The sequence below is a fragment of the Antedon mediterranea genome, chromosome 7 (assembly GCF_964355755.1).
Source record: "Antedon mediterranea chromosome 7, ecAntMedi1.1, whole genome shotgun sequence".
Classification (NCBI taxonomy): domain Eukaryota; kingdom Metazoa; phylum Echinodermata; class Crinoidea; order Comatulida; family Antedonidae; genus Antedon; species Antedon mediterranea.
This window is the reverse complement of record NC_092676.1, coordinates 15584801-15611309: the sequence shown is the minus strand read 5'-3', so window position 1 is coordinate 15611309 and position 26509 is coordinate 15584801. Positions and strand designations below refer to the sequence as shown.

General features: G+C 32.3%; 3 protein-coding genes across 5 annotated transcripts in view; 1 reads left to right on the top strand and 2 right to left on the bottom strand.

Annotated features, from left to right (window-relative positions):
* The window catches only part of LOC140055252 (DNA helicase MCM9-like), a 63553-nt gene extending 61102 nt beyond the window's left edge, over positions 1 to 2451 (bottom strand). The window contains exons 1-5 of the mRNA XM_072100535.1: positions 2401 to 2451; positions 1536 to 1632; positions 1048 to 1189; positions 595 to 706; positions 200 to 288 (exon numbers count right to left, since the gene is read on the bottom strand). Of these exons, the coding sequence (XP_071956636.1) occupies positions 200 to 288; positions 595 to 706; positions 1048 to 1189; positions 1536 to 1632; positions 2401 to 2443 (483 nt within the window). The 5' untranslated portion in view covers positions 2444 to 2451. The remainder of the gene's footprint in view (positions 1 to 199; positions 289 to 594; positions 707 to 1047; positions 1190 to 1535; positions 1633 to 2400) is intronic.
* The window catches only part of LOC140055259 (large ribosomal subunit protein uL15-like), a 165228-nt gene that overhangs the window by 138400 nt on the left and 319 nt on the right, over positions 1 to 26509 (top strand). For 2 of the 3 annotated variants that reach the window (XM_072100546.1, XM_072100547.1), the window contains exons 2-3: positions 23690 to 23829; positions 26149 to 26320. In XM_072100546.1, coding sequence (XP_071956647.1) covers positions 23690 to 23829; positions 26149 to 26320 — 312 coding nt within the window. Of the gene's footprint in view, positions 1 to 23450; positions 23483 to 23689; positions 23830 to 26148; positions 26321 to 26509 lie in introns of those variants that run through there. The other variant, XM_072100545.1, reaches the window with a different exon arrangement.
* On the bottom strand, positions 16241 to 23233 carry LOC140054719 (E3 ubiquitin-protein ligase TRIM33-like). Its single transcript, XM_072099797.1, has 9 exons — positions 22977 to 23233; positions 22157 to 22541; positions 20939 to 21964; positions 20555 to 20780; positions 19987 to 20192; positions 19466 to 19580; positions 18947 to 19021; positions 18269 to 18421; positions 16241 to 17319 (listed from the first exon to the last, which is right to left on the bottom strand). Exons 1-9 carry the CDS (start codon positions 23101 to 23103, stop codon positions 17155 to 17157), a joined length of 2478 nt encoding a protein of 825 aa, XP_071955898.1. The 5' UTR covers positions 23104 to 23233; the 3' UTR covers positions 16241 to 17154.

The following is a 26509-nucleotide window of genomic DNA, read 5'->3' as shown; positions in this document are numbered from 1 at the left end:
TAGTTATTGTTAAAAAACTGGGTACAATACAGGATGCAATTATCATAAAATTTGCATAATTCTACAAAAAAGGAAAATCAAGTTGGCATCACGTTTGTTATTCATTAACCATTATTGTAGGAATGGTGAAGTTCTTCCAATGTAAATTAAGACCATATAATTAATAGTTATGGTATAATTTAACCCAACTAGTTCTTACCTGTACAGTGAACACAGTCTTGCAACGAGAACACATGAAATCTTTCTCAAATTCTAGAAGTTTAATTGAACCTCCTCTAATGACAGTACCTATTTAAAAATAAAAAAGAACAAAATATTTTCAATATAAAACCTTTTTGTAGTTTTGTCAATTTGCTAACATTTTTAACTTTATCTAAGCATTAAACATGTAAGGTAACAATTTTAGGAAGATAGCCTAAGGAGGCTGGCTCATTTGAGTTCACAGCAATCCAATTTTCTTAAGCTGCCTCTGCTTAGCATTTTTCATTTGTATATGTTGTATTGTATTTATTGTGTTGATATTATGCTGGTCGAATAAATAATAAAACGGATGCAGTCAAACTGATATTTTTTTAATGAATGTGATTCGTTTACCTGAAACGGATACAAATTTGCCAACATCACAGTTTTTAGGTAATGTAATTCTAATAAGTTCTGGACAGACTGGGAGACTAGTCATTCTGGCGTGAAGATTTACTTTCAATATCTAAAAAACAAACAAACATAGTTGTTAAAAACAGTTAGCAGCACTTCAAAGATGATGACATACAGTTGAACACCCTCAAATCTAGTAAAGTGTCAGTCAAACAAACATGTTTTTAACTAGTTCAACTGTAGCAAGGTGTCCACATAGAGAACAATTTAATTGGAGTAGAAATACTGAAAAACAATTTTTCATCAAACTGTTAAACTCCAATAACAATAAAGTACACTTTTATTGCTAGAAATGTGTTTTATACAAATATGTAGGTAGCAAAGTACACAATGTGGATATGGATCATCATTTGCAAAAATAAAACAAATTTTTAAAATGATTAATATACTTGCCATTTTGTCTTTACTTGGGTTATTCTTACAAATATTTCTGGCAACACTTTTCAATGCATTGTCAATGACTGGCAGCCCTTCAAGAGGCTTTTGCAGAATTAACTCACTTAATTTCATGTTATTTTCAAATAGGGTCATCGAACTAAAAATAGTGGATAAAACCAGACACCAAGATTTTACATTCTGTAGTGATCTTATTTTTTTTAAATTAATTCCATAATTATTCCATATATTCCATAAATATAAAAACAGTTGCTGCTGTAGGAGGAATGCACGCGTGTGGCTTGTCTCACAGATATGGCTTTGTGGTTGGTTATTGTTAAATTGCGCCCTCAATGTAAAAAAATAACACCCTATTTTGTACAGTAATATCATTGGTTATTTTATGAATACGTAAAATCCAGGGAATGTAAAAAATCAGGGTACGTAAAACAAAGGTTCTACTGATTATTAAATTTGTAAAAAAAATAAAAAATCAGAATACAAACTCAATGTAAACTGGAAAGTGTTCGTTTTCTTCTGAGTGAAATAAAATGTCCACTAGGTCTTTCTCGTGCTGTGTTTTGATATATGCTTCAAGCATACCTACAGAAAGAAATTTAATATTGAATGTTTAATGTTGGTCATTATTGGAAATGACTATTGTCACGATCAATGATGCTTCACAGTCAACCATGTGTTCAGAAGCCTGGTTCACTGTGCATTTAATGTGAAGTTTTATAATACTATGGTTGACTATACTAGTTCTCTGTACCAACAGAATAAAAGCGCATATGGTTAACATTAGGAAAAAACCCCAAAGTATTAGATACACGGTTGACAGTGCTGTTAAGTGTATTTTCTTTGTCATGGTTGACTGTACCATAAAACTTTAGTTCAGATAGTCCCATCCATAGTTGCCAATTGCCTTGCACCATAATTTTTTTGCCAATAAACACTCTCTTAAAAACATTATAAAACAGCCTAAAAGTGCCACATTTGTCTTGAGCCTACAGACAGGGGGTGGGGGGTGGGGGGTTCTAGATTTCTTCCTCCCAAAAAATTAGTTTTTTGCAATTTACTTGATTTCACTTGACATTTTTCGTTGATATTTTTTTATGGTGTTAAATAATAGGAAATTCAACAAAATTGACTCTTATTTATAAATTTGAGACATTGAGTGTATTAAAATAAAAATAACAATCAATTTTACGTAGGAAAATACTATTTTTTAGTTTATAGCATTGTTGAAAAAATATGTGGGGTTATATCAATGTTACATTTTAAACAAAGAGCTATATGTAATGGAAAAAAGGTAACCTACTCAGTATTAAAAATAAATGAATGATTACTGCATAATTTAATTTACTCTACCTGATAATTGTAAATCTCCATCAAGGCTATTGGTTGTAGTCATATTTAATATTCTTAATGCATCTCTACAAAATATAAAAAATGTATTACCATTATCCAGTAGTACAGTTGTTAAAATGTGTGTGGACGTGTCAATCGTAGATATTGTAAGAAGTATGAATTTACTTAGAGATCAGTCCACCGAATAATTTATCAAATTCAGAAATTGCGGAAAATTTATTTATTGGCCAGTAGTGAGTAAAGCTGCCGAGTCTCGAAATAGTGGGTCAAAGTACAGATCAAAATCTTCCCAACAGAATGGAAGGAGAGTAAATGTAATTGATTAGATTATTGGTTTGAAGGTAGTTGAGACAGAACCTAAAGCAGAAAAAGATGATCTGAAATGCAAAATAGACACTGTACACAATCAAATAAAGAAGAAGATAGGATTTTATGAATAGCCATGGACCTACTGTAGCCAACAGAACAATTGTACGCTAATTTAAAAAATCTTAGCATTTAAAAAGAGTCCAAAGTTGTCCCACTCATTAACAACTTAAAATTGTTTGTAAGATATAATCTGTGTATAAAGCTCTTTAATATTAATGTAACGTTTCAAGGTACTGTTTTATGTTTAGTGAATTAATACCATATAAATTGGTTGCCAAAAGCAGTCCACCGCTGCCAAAATAGGCCCAGTTTTTTCTTCTGTCGATTTTAATTAAATTACTAGGCCTACAACAGTAAGTATTTTTGACTAGAAAATATCCCATAATTATTAATATAATATAACTAATTCACACTTCCAAAGCAAATATATTATATAAACAAAAAGGACTTTTACAACATCTTGTAACAAAAATAGACTTATGACCAGTAAAACTCTTTTCTACGAAAAAAAAATGTTTTAATATAACGTCATTATGAAGATATACTGTACACAGTTTTACCGTGTCACGGACTAACAGCGTCTTTTTTAGAATAACTAAAAATGTGACTTCATATTTAAATTTAAGCTCACTGGAAAACTAAAGATGAACATTTAGTGTATTTACATTAAAACAAGTCTATTCTACACTAAATGGATAAAAAAAAGTTTAAAATTATTTTCCCAATTTTAATTAATAGCTACTTAATTAATTGTAACATAGGTGTCACGGATGCGACAGAGACAATCAATACTTACTATGAGTACTTAATAGTTTATTAATAATGGGTAGCAACATTAAAAGATTGTTCAAAAGACAAATTTGTGCGTTACCCTACTACATGACTACTTACAAGATTATAACTTTTTAGTGGGCTACAAGCCTTTGCCCAGATTATTAAAAAAGTTGGAAATTGGAAATCATAATCAAAGCTTAAAATGTTGGTGATTGTTCCATGTAGGCATTGGTAGTTATTAGACATTATCTGTGATAAGAAATGTTATTTTGTGGCCAAGAAAATGTCTGGCTATCACTAAGTTTTAAAAAAAGTTTACCGTCAATGGATTTTTTTCAATGACGTAGACAACAAAATGTACGTTTGGCAGATTTGTATTCTACCAACTGACCAATCATCAATTTTAATTTTTTTTAAAGTGCCAATTTACATGGAAATTACATTTACAATTGGAGAATGTGAGTGAGCAGCAGGCTGCGATCGGATAAGTTAACGGTTAGCTCACAGTCAGGATCGCAGTCTGCTAGTGTGAACCAGGCTTTACTTATTGAAGTCAGATAGGTGTGGCTAAAATTAGTCTATTATGAGGTGTAACTTCCTATAAACAGAGCTTTGGAATGTTGATGAGTATACAATGTTTAGCCAAGGATACTTCTACTACTGTACTATTTAGTACCGGGAAATAGCATGCCTTTTATCATTCTGCCACATCCCTGACAAAATAATGTCAAGTCCGTTCGTAACACATTTTGTCAAGTCTGTGACACAAAAACATGATATTAATATTTGGACTGCATTTTTTTTCTGGTTACATTAGAACAAGCATTTAATCTAATTGTCTTTTGAACATTTTGACTATTGTAGCTCTAATATTTAGAAATAACACCTTTTCTGTTATTTTGTAACAGATGTGACATTTGATATTACAATATTTAATAATTAATTTTCATACAATTATGATTTTGAAGTTAAAATTATGAACTGTATTTTTATTGATGTGTATCAGAGGGAAAAAAATTAACTTGTTGCACCTTTTATAACAGATCTAAAAGTATAGATAAATATATAAATTGTTAAAAAGTTTGTTTTTTTTCTCTTTTGTGGCGCAAACACCACTTTTATTCACATTCATATTATCTCATATTACATAAAATCGTATTATTTAACTTGTAAATGTCGTTACAGTTCATAAGTAACATTTTTACATATATGAATTCTGTATTACTCCTTTTTTCATTAATTTTCGTATATTTTGTTATACACTTGACAGGATCATCATTATCATCTATCCCGTTTTAAAATAGTTCACACATTTTCATTTGTTTGTTTTCATTTTACAACCCGGATTATACAATATATTTATATACATGATAAAAAAAAACAATAATAGCTCAGTACCACCAGTAACCTGTATCACTGTAATTCTTTTTCGATTAATCGTATCAAATTAGAAATTATATTATCATAATCGTATTTCTTAAAGCTACCCATTTTTCTATACTTGTTTCTTTATTGTTATATGTTTCACATTCAATGTTATATAACATATTGCTTTTAAATGAATTCCATAAAGATTTACCCACTGGCTTATTTAGTGCAGATAACATTTTTATTCTATAAATAGTAAATGCTGCAAAAGTGTAAATATAATCTATTAGCTTATCTCCACATTGTTAATAAGAACACTTTTTTAACATCAAACGAAATACTGGTGAAACTACAATGTAAAACAAACTGGTTAAATGAGTATTTGTGCATTATTAAGGCAATACCAATTCAATGGAAACGTATTATTAAGGAGGTAGATATTTTCAATTGTGATGATAATGATGAATTAGTTGGGACCATGTATGAGATTAATACTACCAAACTAATATACTCATGGTTTGTGAAAGAATATTTCATTATTCCAATGTCACAACTAAAATGGGAAGAGTACTTCAATGATAACAACATTGATTGGAAAACTTCTTGGTTACGGAAAGTATGTAAAATGAAAGATAAGAAACTAGCACAATTCAATTATAAGATGTTACATAGAATACTGCCTACCAACAAACGGCTGTATCAGTGGAAAGTTAAGGAAACACAAACGTGTGACAAATGTGGAGAAATTGAAAATGAAAATCATTTGTTTTTTAGTTGTAGATTTATTCAGAAATATTGGAGGAAAATGCTTAGTATCTTTGTAAGTTTAAATCACAATAATATATCATTTAAACAATTAATACTAGGAACGGGAAATTGTTAAAAAGTTTATGAATATTTATTAATTGATACTACTGTATTACATAAAAAAGTGTATAATTTCGACATTTGTTTAAATATGATTTTGGGGAAAAATAATATCTTATAGAAAAATAGAGTTTTCTGGCTTTCTAATTACTGTATATATAACAGTTAACACAAGTTGATTTAACAACATTCTAGTTTTTATCTTATGGTAGCAGTTGGAAGCATGGAATTGCCCTAATACAAACAAATGTATTTTATCTAAAAACATAAACTTGGTGTTCAGTCAAATTTCAGCCGTCCAGTCTACACACCAAGGCTATCAAACAACAGGACTGGGATATACTGTATGGACTGGTAGTACCAAAACGGTACCTTCCATAATACATACACTATATAGCCTTGATTTACAAAACCCTTCCCACTTTCAATATAAATTATTCAATGCCAAAATTAAAAGAATGTATGAAAGGCACTTTCTAAGTTTTAATTTCATACAATTAAACAGCAATAAACATAGTTTAGAATTTGAAACCTACCTAAAACCTCATGTTCGTAAAATATCAGATGTATGTGGCCTTTTACCAAAATACAATTAAACAGCAATAAACACAACCTAGAATTCAACAACTTTGCGTGAATTCGTCGACGCCAAACCGCAGATCAAAGTTTGTTAAGATAGCCTACCTTGGCAAGTCAAGCTTAATAGTATCCTGTTGTTTGATAGCCTTGCACACACTCACAAGAACGGGTGACTTATGAGATGCTGATATGCTAATAAACAATAGATAAGCAGTGTAACAGGCCTAGGCCATTCTTCCTCGGCCTAGTCAATAGTGGTATAATTGTTTCATAATTAATGTTAATTTATCAACCATTATTATCATTAATAAATTAAATTGTTTTTGACATTATTGGGAGAGGAAGATTGATTGATTGATAAATCATTAATAATTTAAAATTGCTTTTAACATCATTATGGTGAAAAGATGGAAAACAAAAGAACATAAATAGATTAAACAGATATATGTTGATACACAAAAAGCTTTGAAACTAATACTAGTAATTATTGATGAGTTGCTACTAAATAATGATACCATTCTAGAAATTGCAAAGTGCAAGCGAGTGTTATGAGCAGATGTTCTCCAAAAAAAAATTTCAAATGGCAGATCAAGGGAGGAGATTGCAATCTGTGAAATTTTAAGGTTTTTTTAGGAGAATTATTTGTTCACATTTTACAAATGAATTTTAGCATGTGAATCTGTTCGTTTATGTGAATTTGAATGGCTTGAAAGTCGAAAAATTTAAACTATCTTTGTACTTTTTACAAAGACAAATAAAGTTTATTGTATTAATGTGTACACTACCTACTCAGATTGCGCACCGACAATCCAAATGATTAAAGACACACTGTACACTCTCCAATATATCATATATTATTATTATTTGTACGAATTAAAACACAATGATGGCCTGAAACATCCTGCTCTTAATAAAGCGTAGGAAAGCCACTGAGCCTAAGGTCTAGAATATGAACAGGCTGAATTTATATTAAAAAATAATAAATATTTAAGTTAAAAGCCTTAGTTTTCAATATATTATTTATGGCCTGTTTTGAATGATACATTATGACCGAACCATATTTTGTGGACAAAAACAGCCCTACTGCCAAAATTGGTTTACTCAAATTTAATGTCGATAATGCATGAACACAGTCACATAACTCTGAGATTAGCGTTACAATTGGTCTACATGTGAAATGGTATAAGGGTAAATGTAGTGTAAAAAAGACATCTGTAGATATCAAAGAACTAGTCAGATTGAGTCGAAAGAAGAAAAGAGCCTATAATAAAATTGTTTTATTGCTAAATCTCATGTTGATCAGTCAGAACTTCATGAATTAAGACTTTTAAATGTGGTAAATAGGGTTAATTTTTTAAAGTTTAAATTAAATGCTATGTTTTAAGATTTTTAACGACACTGCTCCATCTTACCCAAATAAGCATTTTACACTTCTCAGGGATTTTCATGAGAGGGTGACCAGAAGTAGCACTATGTGTAACTTCCGTATCCCAATAATTAAAGGATATGCTAGCAAAATTTTTTTTTTAAGCATTTTAATACAAATTTTAAATCTTTTAAATATTCGTATTTTACATTTTGGATTTTTAAATTTTAATCTATTCTTTTTTTAGTATAAGTAATCTGTGCAATTTGTTTCTTTGTGTTTCTGGACCCTAACTCTACACTATAATATAGTTAAATTGGTAGTCCATCTAACCAAACGTCTCTGGGATGCCATATGTCACACAGGGTTCTAGCCACGGTGGTCGGCTATGGTCAGCCCCGTTCACCACTCAGAATTTCCGACCACCACTTTCATGATGCTGACCACCACTATATTTATATATGTAAATCGTAGCCTATTGTTCTAAACCTAACTAAACAGTACGATGTATTGTTATTATAATTATCTACTGGTGGTTTGTAGGGTTAATAAACACCATTTAAATTGTCATCCCCTTTGGAAAAAGCATGGACAATGCAAATTAGCAATGTACTGTTCACTAATTAAAATCGGCTCCGCCTTAAAATCCTACCTAGGCTAGGAGACGACATATTTTGTAGCCAACCTATGTTACTAGTTAGCCTTATTTAGCCAGACAAGACGACATCGTGGGACGAATCGACATTGGAGTCGAGTCTACAGTAGTTTCGGTGGCCTAGGCTTACACTATTAATTATTTAATACCTCATTGGCTTAGCGAATTATAAATATACCGTTTATAAATACACCGTTTAAAAATATGAAAAATAAGTAGTCGATTCTAATAATCTATAAATCCGCATGCATTGCGCGAAAATACCAGGTTTCCTCCAATTCTGGCAAAAACAGAAAGACAATACGGCAAATTGACAATATCAGACAAGACCTATAGCTAGCATATGATGTTCGTATGTTACTGTTGTTTACCAGCTACTGTAGTCCTACAAAACTAATATTTTGTTCTTCCTATCTAATTAGTGCATTTGGTACATTCCGGCCGCGACCACTTTTTCTAAACTAAAAATTAGATTTTTTGTAGGGTAAATTACTTCCCATAAACAAAGAGACAAAAAAAATGAATTCATCAGAAATGCGATACATTATAAATAAAGGTTATGCACCCAATATATAATTAATTGTTTACAGGAAAAATTATAATATAAATATTCACTAGCAATCGAATATAAAGTGGATGTGTATATGATATGCACCTGAAAAATGTAGGTTATCAGTGTTTGATCTGCATAGATTTTAAAAGGGGAACCCTGGGCTGGCTTTGATCAGTAAAAACATGTACAAAGAGGACTCAAGTAGTGACAACGCACAGCTAGTAAAATCTGACACGACAATTATTCTCAATATGTGTATCTCAGAACAATTACAATCAGACGACAAATACATAATAATTATTAGATTTACTAAACTAAATATTATTCTCAACAAATTTCATCTGGTTTCAAATGGATATTTAAAAAATAAATGTTAACTTTTTGGTTAAACCAGTTGACAAGTACTTACTTGCTACGTTTCAGCTACTTTCAGTAGCCTTGGTCACGCAAATGACGTTGACACGATGTTCTGTCATAGTTCGGTGAATTGCGCCATCTTTCGTCTGATGTTCAGCTTTCTGCTGGTGTCCCCCTTTGGATGCTCGGGTGTCCCTTTTTATTAAGTCATCAGACGAGAGATGGCGCAATTTACCGAACTATGACGAATGACAGAACATCATGACAACGTCATTTGCGTGACCAAGGCTACTGAAAAATATTAATATTAAGTGCTAAAAACAGAGTTTCATTCCGATATGAGGCCTTTATGATTCAAATATTTCATAGTAACAACCCATCGTGAAATATATCCCTGAAATATTTTTTGGAAAATTCCGAGGGGCTCAACTACAAAAATGCCATTTTGTGGTATGTTGTCATTATAAGCCAATCAAACCTCCGCTTTCAACTGCTTCGTAGGGCTCACGTTTAAAACGATTTTGTATTTTCGGCCTTTGTTTGGTTGACGCGATCAACACACAGCAGAAGAATTTTCTTGTGAGTGCCGTGAAGTCACATTGTCTCTCAGACACAGGAAAATAATGTATTTAAATTTTTTAATGAGGTTAAAGACACCTTTCCTACGTTTTTTTAGATCTAATTTAAGCTCACAAACTATATTTAATGTAAAATTAATACTATACGGTCCTATTGCGATAAGTTTTTTCGTCTTTAAATGGTTAAAAATGTGAAAAATAAGTCGATTCTAATAATTATAGCGGCCCGCTATAAATCCCAAAATGCATTGCGCGCGGATTGATATTTTTGTTTTTCATCTGTAATTCACCCACTTTTCGATCGATCGTGAGGCCAAAACAAATGGAAGACTCCTAACTTTTCAGCGAAAATACCGGGTTTTCCCCAATTTGTATCAACGGAGTCTGGCAAAAATAGAAAGACAATTAATGCAGCAACTATACAACGTCAGGCTAGGTATATAGCTAGCGTACGGTGTTCGTACGTTACCGATGTTTACCAGCCAGGCCTACAAAACTAAGCCTAGCTAGGCTAGGCCTAAAGACCGTCCACGAGAGGTCATTCGCCGCGAGATACTTAGGTAGTGCATTGTTTCTCACTTTTTATCATAATTTACCATAAAACGTACATTTAAGACATGGAATGACCTGGTTTAATGTTTTTAAAGTAATAATATGTATTATTTTTACAAAACGTCACAAATTGTAGGGAAGGTGTCTTTTAAAATAAACACTCTTTTTTTATTTAATAAACAAGTAATATCATATTTTATTGAATTTTACAATGTTGATACAAAACATATTACTTTAAACCAGAATTTTATACAATTATTTTTACGAAAAATGTAGTTCATACAATTGTTGACTGAGGGCGCAATTTGTTTACATCGTTCATGGCTATAAACGATCATTTTCGGCGCTGTTTTAAACCCTACCAAGTCAAATTTTCATAATTCTTCCTTTAAATTATAATATTGATACAAAATACTAACAGGCAATGTATAATTTGTTTGAAAAATATTAACTTTTAAGGGTCACACTTTTCTTTCTATTCCCTTGAAATTTCTGCTGCCCTCTAGCAGTTTTGCTAGTCGCTACTTAGATATATTTGTGTATTGCCATTGTAAAATTCAATAAAACATGATATTAAATGATTAGTAAATAAAAATAATATAATTAATAATAAAAAATAACCTCATTCAAAGAATGTCAATACTTTGTTAGTCCATGAACTGAATTTTTAACTTGAAAGATTAAAAACATTTAAATTATTAAATATTATGTTAAACTACTTTCCTTTGTTGTGTTGTTATGGTGGCCCAAACCAACAAAATAATAGTATTAGTATGTATAAATTACCTAGGCCTATATAATTATTTATTATTATAAAATAACACAATTAAACCCTAGAAAGACCATGAACTGCCGAACTTACGTACTACATACACATAGTACTTACTCTACTGTAATCACTACGCGAAATGTCGTAAAAGACGTACTGGGCGTTTCATAGAAATCACCGGCGGCCCAATCGGTCATATTGATTGTCATGGAACTAGAGGTCACTTATATACAAGTTGTACAGTATAAAAACAAGTTTAGGCTTAATTCCAGGCAGTTTTCCTTCAGTTGTAGAGTTGTGGACTCATGGAATAGCTTACCATCTAATGTTGTAATGTTTCAAGTCACTCCTCAATGATCATTGGAAGTCTCTTGACTGCAAGTTTACTTTTTCACACTTATAAACACTACACAGAACATTGTGCGTACACCCGGAGCCCTAAGCATAATGTATTTTGGTTACATTACAAGAAGACATGAAGGGTCATATAAGCTATATTTAGCTTGTAAACCGAACCGACCCAATAACATCAAGTAAGCAAGTATATGCCGTGCAGCGACCGAAACGCGTAACATCGCGACCGAAATGATCCTTTACCAACTAGCCTAGTAGGCCTAGCTAGCCTAGGCCTTTAATAACAAGCCTACTATTACTAACTACCAAGGCCTAGCCTAGTATTGTAGATAGTAGTGTATTAGATAGCCGTAATACTTCTAGGCTAGCTAGGCCAAATACTTACACATAAAACTATAACACTAAACAGGATAAACTGCCAATGGTAGTTGTGGACCGACAAAAGTAATTATCTTGTTTATTTTCTTTTTAAATAATTATAGAAGTTCGCGCTTCCTCCCGTCTCTCCTCTGTGACCGCCACGCGGTGTGTGTTGTTGTTGTGGATGGTGGCTGCTGATTGATGGGTGGAGAGGGAGCAATCCGCGGTTTTTCCCCTGTAACAGTAATATTGCGGTAGGGCGCCGCCATAAGTCAGGATGTACATAAAACTTTTTGTGACGGTCACATTAATCAAGCCTGGACCACCGGTACTGTTTTCATGATAACAAATGTTATAATCAACTACATACTAACTTCCGATTTGGCTTCATCTCAAAACAAGAAAGTCGATGCAGTGCTTCTTGTTTTTTCGAAAGCTTTAGACAGAGTTTCTCATACCCGTTTGCTTTTAAAACTTGAAAACTACGGTATTACAGGACACACTCAATTGGTAGATGTCACATCAAGTGGCACGGCCGTGGGACCTCTTTGTTTTTTAGTCTACATTAATGATATGCCAAATTGTGTTTAACCATGAGCTAAATCCCGTTTGCGGACGGTCCCCTTGTTTATATAGAGAAATCAACAGTATTAAGGACAATTACAAATTTCAAAATGATCTTTATGCGCTGTCCAACTGGGGTTTGGATTGACAGATGGCTTTTAAACACTGATAAGTGCTAATGCACTTTTCAAAAAAATAATCTCCTAATAGAGCCACATACAATGTAGCAATATATTAAATTCAGTGGACTCACACCAATACCAAGGTATCACATTTAGCACAAATCTCAAATGGAATAATCATATTCAAAATGTCACAAATAGCTGCAAAAAGGTACTTAGGGTTATCCGCAGGAACTTTAAGTTATGCACATCCGACATTAAATCACGCTTATATTTATCACGTGTGTGCAACCAAAATTGGAGTATGGCTGTGCATCATGGTTTACAAGTACAAACAGGGAAAGATACCGCTTAGATATGATTCAAATATCAGCAGCCAGATTATGTAAAAACGACTATTCCCGGGAATCAAGTGTCAGATCAATGCTACATAAACTCGAATGGCAAAGTCTTGAGACAAGACGTAATATCACGCGGTTAATCAAGTTTAAAATAAGTCACTCATTGGTGGACATCGATTGGAAAAATTATTTGAAAAAACCTGTGCGTCAACAAAGAAAGACCCATGAACTAACATACCAACGTCAACAAACAAGAACGATCACTCTGCTCGAATATAGTTTTTTCTCTCAGTGAAACATTGGAATGAATTACCACACAACATATTGGACTTTGTTAAAATTTCTCAATTTAAAATTGGACTTAAAAAACACTTCGGCATAATAGACAATGAAATCATCACAACCCACAATTAACCCAGTCATATCAACAACTAAAGGTCGGGTCATAGTGTGATGCAGTTTTCCTGTTTTATTAGAGTAGAATGATCCAGATCCATATTAAATGCTATTTGGATATTTAATTATTGTTCGTTTTATGCAATTTATTTAGTAAAAAAACTGCCGAATAGACAGTTCACGTCAACTACTGGACGCCGAGCGCGTTGTTTTTTCACGAAAGATAGTTTAATAATATTTCTATATTTAATTTGTTTATGGTAAAGGAATAAATATACAATTTCAATTTAACTTTGTATCGATTAAACCGTTTCACACAAAAACATCAAAGTGCTTTGAATAGCCTCAAATCGGATTTCAAGATGTTTTAGACCATGTTGAAAATTTCGATAAAACCTTTTCACACAAAAACATCAATAAACGTACAATAGCCTCAAATTGCATTTTGAGCATTTCGATAATACCCTTTTTATAAAAGAATATCAAAGCGCACAGAATAGCTTCAAATCGCATTTAGAGACGTTTTAGTACATTTTGAGCATTTCGATAAAACTTGTTCACATTAAAATATCAAAGTGCGCAAAATAGCTTCAAATTTGGAGAGGTTTTAGACCATTTTGATCATTTCCATAAACGTTTTCACATTAAAACATCAAAATCGCATTTGAAGCGGACCTTCGAACCATTTTGAGCATTTCGATAATACTGTTTCATATATAAAAACAACAAAGCACACAGATTAGCTTAAAATCGCATTTGGAAACTTTTTAGATCATTTTGAGCTTTTCGATAAAACTTTTTCACATAAAAACATCAAAGTACACAGAATAGCTTAAAATCGTATTTGTAAACGTTTAAAACCATTTTGAGCATAACTTCAAAATCAGGGAATTTAAAAAGTTAAAATAATGAAAGGTCATGATCATTGTGGTCTTTGAAGTTGGCATAAAGCAAACTTCTTCTAAACCGAAGGGCCTCACTGCGGGCAAAAATGACTTACTTGCTCTCTTTTGAATTCATTAGATTTCTTTTAATTGAATTTAAGGTGGGATTCCAACTCGGAAGCATATTCAGGAATGGAAGGCCGCACAAACATATTGATGAACTTTCACAATTATTTGTATGGGAAATCCAATTTGTTTGACGATAAGCACCCTGCATGGTCCTCGGTACTGTATAAGAATAACATTAGTGCAGAGGCCTTCCTAGCTTTAACGTATACATTTACCGTTTAATACTTGGATCTATATGGGCAATTAGTGTCCTATAATAATAATATGGTGTTCTGTGTTCGTGATTGAAAAACATTTAGATTTAAGCTCAAATACCCTGTATACAGATCAGAAATTAAAAAGCAAATTATGGTGTAATCATACTACAGTATATAATAATTATATATAATAACTCATTGAGAATGCTGTTAGATTCATTAAAGCATTGTAGTGACATTTTTTAGAATACAATCTTTTTATGAGTGTATTCATAAGTTTTAAAAAAAACATATATCTTACAAAAAAACACCGCTCGATTTTTTTTATATTTTTGTTCTTTCTTCATTAAATTAATGATGCATGCCCAGTCCGATTTTCCAAATACCCATTTTGTTCAGCCGTAGAACTATAAGCTTCTATACTATAAGCGTGATACAGTTTCCTAATTCCGGCGCGATAAGAGGTATGAATTATGAATATCTTGTTATAATGCACTTCGTGCAGTATCTGTTTTCAACAGAGAGAAAATCCTATTTTAGTGAAATTTTCGTTTTCTTTGCATTATTATTTTTATGATATAGATATATTGTTATTCTGAAATAAAGTGATCAATCAATATGAAAACATTATTTTGCTTCCTCTTGTAAAAGTCTGTTCTGTAAAAATACGAGATACTGAAAGAATACTGTATTGTAACATTCAGTACAAACTACTCAACATACACAACGATGCCATTCTTCATAGTTTAATCCTAAGTGTTTATTTCTTATTTTTTCTTATTTGTTTAAGAAAATCGATGCTTAGTTACACTACTTGTAGTTCAAATGATTTTAATTAAGCCGAATACAATTAAACATTCGGGACGGACATTACACAGGGGCAGAACTCTCGTAAGAGAATGCTTGTGCGAACCTGTACCTATCGTAAAAATATGTCAACATCTTCCATCTTGTTTGCTAACATAAGTCACCATTCAAACTATTTAATACAGTACAAACCTTTAGTAAATAAAATCAGTTAAATTATGATAAGAGCATGAAAATATTTGATTTGATGCTTACTATTGTAACATTTATTTTGAATTTGACATATGGCCTCAAACTGATGAACAATCAATTTCTGTGTAACATGTGATAATAAATAATGTCAATTTCATTTAACAAATTAATTTAATTTAGTTTATTGGTACTTCGTAAATGTAATTAAATTTCACATTTTATCGATGTTAAATATCTCATTTTACATTCAGGCAATAAACACATTGTTGCTCAGATACTAAGGTGTGATTCAATATAAATGAAGCTCCTGTGTTACATCATTGGTCCAGGATTAGATTGCACTTGACTTGATAGCAACCTTGGAAAAGAATAATGTTACAGAAATAAATGTATTCACAGCAAAAATTACACTATAATATACAGTACAGACAATACAAGACTCTCTAAAAAAGCGCAAACTTCCCAAAAACCTTACTTTTCTTGAGTTGAAAAAATTCTAAAATAATTTCTCGAAAACCAGACATATTTGTCCAGCCCAAGGGTTTCCGGTATTGGGAGTGTTGACTGTATTACTTTGAATACTATGTATTTTGTAACAAATAGTATTAACTTTTAGTCTTTAAAAAAATATTCTATTAAATAAGTAAACAATGTTTGTTTCATCATATTTGTCATAACATTCTTTAAAAATTGCACAGGTGGCTGGATTCTCATCAATGTGCTACATTTTAATACTTTTTAACAGCAACATAATAACATTACACATTTAAGCGGCACATCAGCTATTGTGTCATTTACTCAATATTATTTTAAAAAACTTCAATTTCAATCCTAAGGAGACATTAAATTTGAATTAGAACTGTGTAGAAGATAAATGATATATACATTAACTATTGTAAAAAATATTAACAAACATGAAATGAAGTAGAATACCAAACAGTACACTGAACACTACTGCACATTAACAAATATATACATTCAGATTTAAATTGGCAAATGAATTGGTAGCCATTCCAACTATTCCCAAATAAAATGTTGCCTTAAAATAAAGGAACAGTTTTAACTGTATAGCAATGATTTGCTTTTAAATCAGAGAGAAAACCTCTAGAATAAAAACAATTAAATTAGTGTATGGCTAAAGCTTCACAAACACACTTTTATTTACAATGGCCCCTCAAAATACTTGGAAATATACTCTAAAGCTTGGTTCCCACTTGGACACAACAACAGTAATTTGACCATGGATCATTAAAACTGTAGCTTGTGATTGGTCAACTCACTTGCATTGTGCCTATGTTGTATTGAGTTCAAGTGGAAACCAAACTTAATGTTCTCTAATCACTAACTGAAATAGAGGTGGTGAGCTACTTTCAATAGCCTGGGAGAGCAGGTTTCACAATTCTCCATTTCGTTTGTATATTACTTTGCTCACTGGTAAGAAATTGATGTTAATGCAATTCTAGTGAAATTGATCACTCCATAATTTACCCTGTTAGAAGACTTAAAAGATTAACCATTTAAAATTATAGTAATTTATTTTCAATAAACTTAATTCATTTTTCACTTATTTAAACATTGCTACTATTAATTAATTATATCATGAAATGTTGAAAGGCTAAGCCTATTTGATGTGTAAAATATCTTGAGGACGCCGTTTGCGTTTGTTGAAGCGGTCTTCCTGGTAATTGCTTGACATATCATCTGTATAATCCGGAAAAAATTTCTTCAGCTGTTTCAAAAAGAAACGTTCAATATTTCTAGCAACACGACCAATATCTGATGTTTCCTGTAATTAATGACAGTAGTTTTAAAATGCTTAAAATGACAAGGTTTATGTATTTTGTGACAAGTGACTTGAGTGTATCTTTACAATTTGATTGGTTAATTACATGTCAGTTTAATGAACTGTACTATTGAACGTAAAAATAACAGGTTATTGACTGATCAGCGTGAACTATCTATAACTGTTCTACTCCCCACCCTTATTTTTTAAAAGTTTGATTTAGAATAGTAGGCGTGGTATATTTCATTGAACAGAGAGAATATTTCCTTCATTGCCATCCTCCTATTTTTTCCTATTTAACTCCGCTCTACTTCATTAAACAGTCAATCTTTTTTTAACTCTGGAAATATTCTACAAATTCAACTCATAAAATATTCACTATTGGTACCATATTATTAAAATAAACGCCCCTGGCTTTATTATAATATGTTATATACACCTAAATTATTAATATAATTAAAGAATATATAGTTATTAGTTTCTGGGTGGAAAGCTTTAAAAGACTTAACATAGCTGACAAGCCCACATGCACAAAGACATCCATAAACAAGAATATTTCTTACAAAAAACGCTGCTCGCTTATTGTTATTGCTAAGGTCAAGTCTGGGGGTCACTTCATCACGCCTAGATACTTCAAGTATCCTATTATAAACAAAAACTTCAATGGACTGTTTTGATAATAATTCAATGATTATCTGACAGCGAATTATATCATGGGACTCATAAATACCAGAATGCTTTGGGATTTGTCGTTAGACTCTTTTCTCAGCCGTTTTTGGATTCAACAGGTGGTACCAATAAATTATAGTGGAGTTTCCATTTTAACAAAAATGTCAAAGTGTAGTACTATAAAGCTGCTTGATTTCATCTAATGAATGAGTCATCTCGTGTGACGTAGCGGGCTAGAGCAGCAGCATGAAAAGTGACAAATATGAATGAATGAGGTACTTACACCGTTAAACAGTAAACAATTACTAAACATTAACTTGACATCTTCTACAAAGTCATCTAATGTTTCATATTGTTCACCTGATGTTGGCTTTAACTTCTCTTTAATTGTCACCAACTCCATTGGTTTACTTATTACTTTGTAATAGTTAGGAACCTAAACAAAATTAATCAATCAATCAGTTTTCCATAATATAATTCAAATTTAAAACAGAAGAAATGATTTAAAAGTACTAATACATGCTCAAAATCATTGTACATATAGAAAGTGAATATTCCTATTTATATAACACCTATATAAATTCCTGTCATTTGATTGGACGAATGTGGGTCACATGGCGTGCAATAGTACGCACTATTCAACGATCGTTAAATAGTACTTTTTGAAACATTTTTGTTTGTTATTTAGATGTTATATAAAACAAATAATGAATGTTTTGTATTCGTGTAATGGTACAAGTAATGGTACAAATAATGGCACTTGGTGAATGATGAAAGGTTATATCAACTCGGCTTTGCCTCGTTGATATAACCTTTCATCATTCACCTCGTGCCATTATTTGTACCATTGCACTCATAAACATTCATTATTTGTATACTAAATAATATTTAATCAAACTAGAAGTATATGCAGTCACTGTGTAAATGTTAAAACTGTTGTATAAAACCCTGTAACACTTACAGTTCTATCAACCGGTTCATGAAATGGGTAACTTGATGGGTGACAAAACAGTTCAAGCAAAATACGTTCACACGCCTAGAATGAATAATGAAACAACAATATTATATAACAGCTATCCATTAAATAGGCCAAGTATTCTTTTATTTGACTCACTTCACACTTACCATGTTAGGTGGAAAAGAGGCTTTGTTTAATTAACATTGTGTTGTAATTTAAGTACAGCAGAAGAATTCTAAATATACATAATGATGATAATTAATGTTGAAATAATGTTATTGTTATATTTTTATACTGTATAGAAGAACCACGCCTATGTAATTAATGTACAAAGTAGTTTCCATTAAGTCTGAAAACATCCTGAAACATACATTGGTGGATTTAAAATACAATATTAACATTTAAATGAACTGAAGAAATGAAATAATATGTGTATTTTTTGACAATTTCATATTGTAAATCAAAACATAGAATTGAAAAAATAAAAACTATAAAGAAATAATAAACAATAATATAGCTTACTGCTTGGTACTTTTGCGATAATTTATCTGGAACTTTTCGCTTTTGCGAACCATTTATTGTCTCAGTTTCATCATCGTCTTCAAAGTTTTTACATAGAGTACATTCAAATGCGTCACTATAAAACGAAATGTTAAAAGGCTATATTTTATGAAATAAATAATGACAATGAATTGAATAAAACCAAGTGAAAATCTAAAAAGGTTATAAAATTGTTGTTATCTACAAGCACAGTATTATTATTTAACGACAAACCAAGTTGATATCTTTATAGTTCAATAAAATTAGGTATTTTACAGTAAATTAGATTAGAGGTACTGTACTGTATCTAATCTACACAGTTTATAAAGTTGACAGATTAAACGTATATAATCATGCTGTACAGTAAATGTAAATGTGAGAAATGATGTATTGGATGATTTAAACTTTTTGAGTGTAGACAGAAATAAATACACATTTCAGCATGTTTCCATCAGATTCACCCCGTTGTATTGTATATAGAATGAAAATGTGAATATTTTTACCTTGGTGTGTCTGGAAGCGTCGGAATATGACAATTAAGATGAAAAACACGAGGGCAGCTATCACAGCATAGTAGGTCTCCTCCATTTTTACACACAGCACACCAATCTTCATTAGGATCATTACTATCTTGACTAGATGAAAGGCCTACTTTTTGCGGTACTGTTTTAGTAGGTGCTTCAAAAGTTGGTTTAGTTGTAAAAATTGACTACAGAAAATAAAAATAATTATTTTATGTTCAGTACATACTTATCTAATATTATTGTTGTCATGGCCATTATTCATTTCTGAATTAAATTTATTTCACAATTGTGCTGCAGAGTGATTGACCGTGGTGATAAGACAGTGGAAGTGTAATATATAGTGGGTTCGAAGCTCACTCGTTCCATGGATTTGGAGGTAGAACAAATATGACTTACTATAAACCATAGGTCCACTGTACACAAAAATAATCATGTGCACTTTAAAGAACCTATAAATTAGTAATGTTACAAATAAAAGTTGTCAAATACATCTGAAATTAATTGTTTGTTTTTAATTTAATTATAATAAATTGTAAAACTGACTTACATCTACAGTGTTATCAATACTAAATGATGGTCCTTGAATGTCAATAGAACTGGTACTTGGTAAATCATTTGAAGATGGTGGTGGTGGTTGGCTACCTGTTTTAGCCATCATAGCACAAGATGATGTCTCTTCACTTTTTACTTCCCCTTTTACTTGAAGACTGACAACATTCTCAATGCGAATTGGAGCAAAGGTTACCCCACTGTCACTTGAATTCTCAGAATTCCTACAAATATAGAACAATATTTTATTAAAATTGGTAATGTTAAATGAAACATAAAAATGATTTCTCTAAACATATTAGTATTACTGTAAATAAAACATAATGATGGAAGCTTTTCAGTGTACAAACAAATGTTCAAAGTTAAACAAACAGCCATTTACTTTGCTTGATTTTCTCTAGGCAAAGCCTGACCATCAGGTTTGTCAACAACAAAAGGAGAGGTAGCCGGTGGATTTTGCACTGGCGATGTAGGCTCTTTCTTGGGTTCTATCAATGGTGCATTCGGACTTGCTGATGCAGAGGAATTGCGGGCACCTGGTGAACTATTATTTGTACTTTGTACCGGTGCTACATGCGACATCATATTCAATCTTTCTTTAGGTATTAGATTGTCAACCCGCTCTCTATAGAGAGGATTGTGTACTAGATTACTATTATGAATTCCAGCAAATCGGGCATTTGTATGGTTTTTCGTTTGAGATAACATTTGTATAGCTTGCGATGTTTGCGGTAATGTTGTAACTGTTGTACGTTGTAGATGGATTGGAGCCACTGCCTGCATCGGATAAGAACCACGATTGTGTCCCATTGCAAGAGAAAAATTTGGTTGCGCTTTAAGATGAGGGTTTGGTGCTGTTGAAGACTGGTGGTTAGTATCAAGTGGTTGTTCTTTCACTACTAATGTACCAAAATTCCTAATTTGGGATAATGACTGACTGGTCAAATTAAACAGGTAATTAATATCTAAACCAGTAACTGGTAGTCTTGTACATCCAGTCCTTAACACAAGAATCAATTGTTTGATTATCTGTTTCTTAGTTTGTAAAAGTGCAATATTACTGGAAGACTGAACAGCTTGCGATGTAAATTTAAGACAATGTTGCAATATTTTCTCTAGTTTGACAGCCTCCTGCATTTGCAATGACAACATGCTTCGTTTTTTGTCGCACTGTGTTGATAATTCAGCAATAGACCGGCGTGCACTTTCATTAATTTCGAGTACAATTTTTGATGTCAGGTTTTGGATATTCCGGACTGTGTGCTCTTGTTTTTTATTCACTTCATTAACCTTCACGTTAATAGTGTCTTTTGTTTTTGTGATTGTCTGCTGTTTCTCTCCTAATTTATTTACGAGCACTTTTAAAGATGACTTATGACGTGCAGATGCCTCGCTTACAAATTGATATCTAGAAAATAAACATATGCAAATTAATTAGTTAATAGGATATCATTCAGTACAAAAATGAGAAAGCAAGACTGAAAACAAAATAGGATAGGCAGTATAATAAAGTTATTTAAAACACACTTAGAAATAAAGTAAATCATTTTAAAATATCACATTAAAGTAACCATAAACTATAATATCTGACTATCCATACTTGTGTTCTTTATGATACAAAAGCTGGCAGTCCCGGCAAGTTAACCTGTCACATGTCTCACAATAAAGTTGTAGTTGTTCTTGTTTATGATTAGGACAAAACAATGGTTTGTCGCCAACACGAGCTAGCGCTCTTTCTGCATCTGTTTTCCGACTGATGATATGGTCCTTGGTGACACGTACTCGGAAATGGGCCTGGACGCACGCATCACAAAGCCATTCCTGACAATCTTGACAATATGATGTAGCTTCAGCACTGTCTTCACAACTTGTACATAATGTCTCTTTATTTGTTTCAGACTTAATAGCAGCAGAAATGATAAAGTAATCATCAATGATGTCAGTGGAATTACGGCATTCTTGGTTGCAAACAGGACACCTTGATGCTGAAGAAACAACAAGAAAATTTACAAATCAAATGTAAATAAACAAACTAAATGGAATGATTAAGCCTAGGCCTAGGTTAGAAAAAGAAACTTGAATATAAGACTTATAAATAAATAATACAGATAGTAGGCCTAGGCCCTATCTATCTAGTATAGTACACACACAAAACAATTCAATAATGAAAAAAATATTTTAATACTAATAGTAAATGCTGTTGTGTTGAATTATTAATAATTGCTCACTACTATCTAGCTAATCTACTAACTAGGCATGCCATAGCCTAGCCCTAGGCCTAGCTTAATTACGTAGACCTAGCTAGACTCAGTACAGAGTTCTATTTAACGTAGAGGATCATTATGGTGATTGACAGACTAGACCTAGGCTAGGCCCTTGGTTTTATGTATGCCCGGTCTCACAAACAAACAGTTACTTACTCGAGGTATCTGGAATCACTAGAATGCAGGTCTTGCAGACTGTATGAAGACATGGCATCAACTTTGGTTGCCTTGATGCCAACTCTTGCTTACAAATTGGACACGAAGGAATGCTCACATGATCCATTTTCAACAAATCCAATCTAAGTATTCATATGAATATAATATTTACATGATAAATAAACAAACAAAAACGTAAACAAAATACTTTACGTCTATTTTCTACCGCGTAAAGTTGCTCGACATCCAGCAGAGGCGGCCACCACCATTTTTAAAATTTCAGGCTTTTTGATTGAAAAAAAGTATTAAAATGATAATGCTGTATACAAATAATTAATACAAAAAATAATTTGAAAAATATATGATATAAATAAAACATTATTTTTAGTTTGGTTTGTGTTTTCTATCGAGTGGTAAAAACTTACTATTGATTGTAAAAAAATGTATGTAATTTGACCTTTGCGTTAACTCGGCTGACCTTTTCATTTCGGCAAAATTGCAAAATGGTATGTTGTTTCAAATTAGGTTAACAAAATCGAGTAAAATCCCACAAATATACAACTAAATGGAAAATATCTTTTTGAAATATTATACATCTGGTATAATTTAACATATATAGCATAGTATTTTTCAAAATATAAGTAATATGACCATCGAAATATAAACTGTTAATGTTACTGTTTACTTGTATGTGAAAACACTTTATTTGTTAGACCACCAAACTAAAGAAGACCCGAAAATTACGAGGCCATGTGAGCCATGGGCATGGACGTATCGGTAAACATCGAAAGCATCCTGGTGGTCGTGGTAACGCCGGTGGTCAACATCACCACAGGATTATGTTTGATAAATAGTAAGTTTGGCCTAGCTAGCTACTAGGGCCAGGCCCTACCTAGCTAGGCCTAGCTAGTAGAGCTAGGCATAGTAGGCTATAGTGCGCTACTGCAGTTTCCCACCACACCGTTATATCTTCGATTTCTCACCTAAATTTTTCTTTTTCACACTTACAACAAACATAATATTATGTAACATGTTTATACGATTCGACCACTTTACGAAGTAATTTTTTCAAAAACATTTTAAACAATACTGAACTCGATGTCAACACACTGCGAAATGTTATTGCCAGAATGTATGCTTCATTTTCCCCAAAAAATGTAGAAACTATAGAGGCCAGTGTTATAAAATCCGATTACACATATATAGGCCTAGGCCTATTTAGTTTTGAAAGGCAAGAAATATTTTCAGCTGGCGAAAGAGAGGTTTAATTAATATTTCATTATTAATATTAGTATTATTAATCATATTAATAGGTCCTATCAATGTTTTATGTACAGACTCATATTGTCGCCGTTTTGATATGTACAGCTAGCTGGTTCTTTATAAAAACCACTCTTTGCAGTTTAAAAATAAAAACAGAAAATAAAACATACATTGATTTCTGGCAATTTTCTGATTCTAAAATGGCCACAGTTCGATCGAGGTATTCGCGGAAATGGAGCTGTTTTGAAAGGCATTTTTTATTGTGATAAAGGTAAATATAACGGTGGCTAAATCATGGAAACATGTTACATAATGGCCCAAAATTGTATGATGTGGGTGTGAGAAAAAAATGAAGCGATAAATCGAAGATTTAACAGTGTGGTGCGAAACTGCAGTAGCGCCGGCTATAGCCCTACAACAAGTACAATACATGCCTTCCCTAGCTTAGCTAGGGTAACGGGACGATTCGGCCCTGAGACGATTCGGTCCGGGACGATTCGGCCCTGAGACGATTCGGCACACTTAAATTTATCGGCTTTGATATGCATTGCATTTTATAAGCATAAAATAAGCTTTTTCCCAAAACTTTAGTTTCAGAGAGACTATGTATGGGGTAGTACTACTAGGGATAAAGATGCAATAAAGCAAACATTTTGAAAACATTGTCAAAAATGATCATTTTTAGTCACACAAACGATGTAAACAAGTTACACCCTCTGTTGGCCACTTGGCGAATGCACGAAATAAACAAGGTTTTCGGAGTAATAAATTGAATATAAAATTACGTTTTTTTAGTAATTTATTATATATATTAATTATTATATCAACATTGTCAATATCAATCAATCAATTCAATTGATAAATACCCAAAAAATGAATATGAATTTGGTCTAAAGTGAGACGTTTCGGCCCGAATAGTCCCAGGCCAAATCGTCCTGGAACCCTTCCCTAGCTTACCTTTAGGTTAGAGTAGTAGGGGCCTAAGTATTACTATTATTATCGATGGTAGCTATGCTACTAGCTAGGGATCTCCCTAGCTAGCAGGCCTAGCCAAAGCTACCCAACAGACAACTCTACTAAAAATAACACCAGCTTCATTTTATTCTGTTAACTTTAAGTTATTATTAATATATAATTATCATTACTTGCATTATTACTAATAATGTAGGCCTAGGTCTACCTACTAGAGGATATTGTAACTTAAAGTAAGTAAGATTATTGAGCTTTGGTTTTATCAAATAATACTGAAAAATGCTTTGCGCAGTTTGAAACTTAGTACAGTCGACTACGCCTAAGTCGAATTCGCGTTGTGTAATTTTTATTCGTCTAAGTCGACGTCTTTTTGCGGTCCGAATACACACATTCAAATCCGATAAACAAACGACAGAGGTGATAATGTGGGACCATATCGGTTCGCTTACACAGGTTATTTAGTATAGGCGGTGTCCTATAACAGAGGTGATAATGTGGGACCATATCGGTTCGCTTACACAGGTTATTTAGTATAGGTGGTGTCCTATAACTTGCGCTAATATACTGTATACTGTATCTGTAGAACTTGAGATTAAAGCCATTCAATAAAGGCAAAGGTAAATTAATGGAGAAAATGTGGTAGTGATGGACATTGATCGATCAGAGTCTAGCATGGCACCATCCAGACATTCGGCTCGTTTACAGCAATGGGATTTTATAATCTATTAGTTATTTAAATCAAGTGTCGAGTGCCCTCTATGGATTGATCGATCGTCATAAGCACAGCGTGTGAAGTATGTAAATTATGACTTGTCGTAAGCATGACACATGTATTTTTAAGAAATACTTTTGATTTGATCCAGATACATTCATTTTCGTAATAACACATACAATTAGATTGAATAATGTCTGACTATTATTGTGTTTGTTTCTTCAGCCATCCAGGTTATTTTGGTAAAGTAGGAATGAGGCACTTTCATCTTACAAAGAATAAGTATCACAGACCTGCCATCAACTTGGATAAGATCTGGTCTCTAGTAAGTGAACAGACAAGAACAAACGGAGCAAAGAATACAGACAAAGCCCCAGTCATTGATGTAATCAGAGCTGTAAGTAAAAATGTGTATAGTACAATTGTAATTAACTACAGATAAATACAAGCAAATTATAAAGAAAAACTGTTTATACTGGTCACCCACTGCGCTCCCTCATCTGGGATTCCTGACTGGCTCCATTTTATAGTCATTAATAAAAAAAACTTTGTTAAATATGTTATCCACCGACTGGCACTTCTGACA

Coding starts and splice junctions, on each gene's coding strand:
- LOC140054719 (XM_072099797.1), bottom strand. CDS start 23,103: ATGGATCATGTGAGCATTCCTTCGTGTCCAATTTGTAAGCAAGAGTTG. Junction 22,542..22,976: donor AGTGATTCCAGATACCTCGA/GTAAGTAACTGT, acceptor TTGTTTCTTCAG/CATCAAGGTGTCCTGTTTGC. Junction 17,320..18,268: donor ATTGTTTACTGTTTAACGGT/GTAAGTACCTCA, acceptor CATTAATTACAG/GAAACATCAGATATTGGTCG.